Source organism: Culex quinquefasciatus, chromosome 2, assembly GCF_015732765.1.
Source record: "Culex quinquefasciatus strain JHB chromosome 2, VPISU_Cqui_1.0_pri_paternal, whole genome shotgun sequence".
Lineage (NCBI taxonomy): Eukaryota > Metazoa > Arthropoda > Insecta > Diptera > Culicidae > Culex > Culex quinquefasciatus.
Window position 1 is genome coordinate 92,328,430 of NC_051862.1, and position 3,694 is coordinate 92,332,123.

The following is a 3,694-nucleotide window of genomic DNA, read 5'->3' on the forward strand; positions in this document are numbered from 1 at the left end:
ATGGATATTTAATCTAAGGTGTACTTACTTTTGATGTTTTTGTATTCCTTTAGCTTTGGATATTCGTCGCTGTCGTGCTTAATTGTCGCACCTGCATTTTGGACCAAATTGAGTTAAGAACGCCATTTTGTGCAGTTCAAAAAGCCTCACCTTTTGACCTTCACAGATCCCGATTTCGATTTTATTCCGAACAAACTCCGTGAATTTTTGTCACATTTCATATGAAAGAGATTTCCATCTTGTCGTGCTATCTTGTCACACCTAGAAAATAGATGTAAAAGCGACAACTGCCTAGAGTGAGTTCAGGTTAGAACGCGTTTGACACAAGTACGAGCTTGACTACCGTAAACATTTGTAATTATATTCAAAATCAACCAAACTTCAGAACAATGCACAGAATAGTCAACCAAACAAAACGTGTTTGTTATTGTTTACATTGCGTGCTCTTGTTTTTGTTTATTCAAGGTCAAACATTAAAACGCGTTTTTCTCGGAACGTCATAAAGCGATGTGCGTCAAGTTAGCACGACGGCGTCGATGTGGTAGATAGTAAAAAATGAATACTCCAGAATAATGAAATGATAGTCATTTTTTTTAAATGTGTATATTTTCGTAAAAAAAAGTATGGAACAATAATAACTTAATGCATAAAATATCCCTGCGAAGCGCTAACAACAACGATAAGCACCTTAGAAGCACTTGCGATGCACGATGGACGGGCCGGACTCGTCGTACTCCTGCTTGGAGATCCACATGGACTGGAAGGTGGAAAGCGAGGCCAGGATTGATCCACCGATCCAGACGGAGTACTTGCGCTCCGGGGGAGCGATGATCTTGATCTTGATCGTGGACGGAGCCAGGGCGGTGATTTCCTTCTGGAAACGATCGGCAATACCTGGGATTGGAAGATTTGTGTAAATATCTTGGTTTTCGAGTGAAGATTATGGGGTTAAGTACCTGGATACATGGTGGTACCACCGGACAGGACAGTGTTGGCGTACAGATCCTTGCGGATGTCCACGTCGCACTTCATGATAGCGTTGTAGACAGTCTCGTGAACTCCACTGATTTCCATTCCCAGGAAGGAAGGCTGGAACAGGGCCTCTGGGCAACGGAAACGTTCGGCACCAATGGTGATGACCTGTCCGTCGGGAAGTTCATAAGACTTCTCCAGGGACGAAGAAGCAGCAGCCGTCAACGACTCCTGGGCGTAGTCCAGAGCGACGTAGCACAACTTTTCCTTGATATCGCGAACGATTTCACGCTCAGCGGAGGTCGTGAAAGAGTAACCGCGCTCAGTCATAATCTTCATCAAGTAGTCAGTCAGATCGCGACCAGCCAGATCCAGACGAAGGATGGCATGGGACAAAGCGTAACCCTCGAAGATTGGGACAACGTGCGAGACACCATCTCCAGAGTCGGACACAAGACCGGTGGTACGACCGGAAGCATACAGAGACAGGACAGCCTGGATGGCAACATACATCGCTGGAGTATTGAAGGTCTCAAACATAATCTGCGACATCTTCTCACGGTTGGCCTTGGGATTCAGGGGGGCTTCAGTCAACAGAACTGGGTGTTCTTCCGGAGCAACGCGAAGTTCATTGTAGAAGGTGTGGTGCCAGATCTTCTCCATATCATCCCAGTTGGTGATGATTCCATGCTCAATCGGGTACTTCAGGGTCAGGATACCACGCTTCGATTGAGCTTCATCACCAACGTACGAGTCTTTCTGACCCATACCAACCATCACACCCTGGTGGCGTGGGCGGCCAACGATGGATGGGAAGACGGCACGCGGAGCATCGTCACCCGCGAATCCGGCCTTGCACATTCCGGATCCATTGTCAACAACCAGTGCCCCAGCATCGTCGTCACACATCTTGCCCTAATGCACTCTGCACACTGCACTGACCTCAAAAGACAACCGTTATCGCAACCTGATTCCGTCGCGGCCGGGAAAAGACTGCCCATGCCATACCCTGGGGATAATGCATCATCTCGTCCGTTTCTTCTGCTAACCAATACCCACTTACGCCCACGGAGTCTGCGTCGTAGGAAGAAAACCCTCCCAACACCTCCCCAAACTCCCCCCTTCTGAAAAGCGACTGTCACAACCAATTTGATGTCTTTCACCAGAAAAAAAAAATGTAAAACTACCGTTCTTGAACTGGTGCTACGCGAGGTTTTCCCAACACTGTTAGAAGTGATAAAAATAATTATTTTATTAATCCAAGCGCAAGTATGCGGTCCAAGTCGCACAAAACGCAAACGTTTCATGTCGCGAGCGCGCTAAGTCGCTGAGTTTGAGCCGTTCACAAGTGGGCTATTTTAAGCTGAGCTGATATTCAAACTTGTTCGTCCATCACTTTTGCGGTTCGCCGGTTGATGCCTCTGTCATTGGATTAGATGCCGAACATGGTTCACGCACGCAGGGTTTAAAAAGGTGCCGCTATAAATCTTAATTACGATCATAAACGCATGACGCGCGAAATTTGGATGAAAAATAACCGACTAGTATCGTGAGCAATTGCTTGAGGAAAATATTAGCGCACTACAGCGTACTAGACGCAATGAATCCTCAAACTAATGTGACTCTTTTATGAATTGCATGGTAGTATAAGAGTAGTTGTAGCGTAGTTTGGACTAGCATGTCCCTACTTGTCATCAAGATAATTTTATGAGATTACATTTTTTTAGCTTCAAGATACAGCATTTATTTAATTACGAATTACAACAATATTTAAATAACTTAAACCCGAATTGTTCATTTGGCTGTTGCAAATATTTATAAATGTTTTTGTAACACCCACCCCTCCCTTCAAAAACGGCCTCCTATATTGAACGACATTGTGAGTACAAAGAAAACAATGTATGGTAATATTACTACTAGAAATGGTGCAAGATTTTAACTTAAGAAAAAGGATAGTTTTACATTAGTTTCTGTTGAATGTTTACAATTTTTTTAGGTAAAATTTATCATAAAAGAGTGACCAATTAAACAAAAAATCATCATTTTTTCTGTGTAAACAGTTAGAATTGTGTAAATTAGAATGTGTCCTCTTTCATGACAAAATGTTACCTGAGTTTAGTCTGAAAAGTTTACATTACATCAAAAAAGCGGTAAATTAACACGTTTTTCTAAGTCAAATTACACTTTTTTTTACATTGAGGATGTATTCATTTACAAATGAAATTTAACCATATTTTTTTAACAGTGAACTCATACATCTCAAAATTCTATTCGAGCAGGCTCAATAATGTCTAAAACCACGAGAAACAAAACAGATAAAATATTTTATTTCTTCATTTTTAGTTTTTGGGGTTATACCATGAAAATGTGATGCACGGAAACGTATTAGGTTATTTTAAAATATCTACTATGTGCGTGAGAGTGGACACATATCGATGCCCGTGTTCTATCTTGTTCTATCTCGATAGGAATCCCAGCAAGCTTAGTACAAAAGAGCACACCGGCATTAATATGTAAAAAATCTTAAATTAGTTCAAGTCGAGGTTCAAGTATACATCTGTGACTTGAACGATTTCACATATTGACACTTTGACACTCAACACTTGTATCCTAAATCGAGATGGGTCAAACTGGTATTTTTAAATTTAGCTTTCGTGGGAGGAAATCATATCGTGATATATTCTCTAATGAAATTACCACAAACAACCTTTTCGTGGTGAAG

General features: G+C 42.0%; 1 protein-coding gene across 1 annotated transcript in view; it reads right to left on the minus strand.

Moving 5' to 3' along the window:
• Positions 1–673: 673 nt before the first annotated feature.
• LOC6045438 overlaps positions 674–3,694 on the minus strand; it is a 6,186-nt gene continuing 3,165 nt past the window's right edge. Inside the window, exons 4-5 of the mRNA XM_001862774.2 lie at positions 957–1,887; positions 674–894 (exon numbers count right to left, since the gene is read on the minus strand). Of these exons, the coding sequence (XP_001862809.2) occupies positions 689–894; positions 957–1,887 (1,137 nt within the window). The 3' untranslated portion in view covers positions 674–688. The remainder of the gene's footprint in view (positions 895–956; positions 1,888–3,694) is intronic.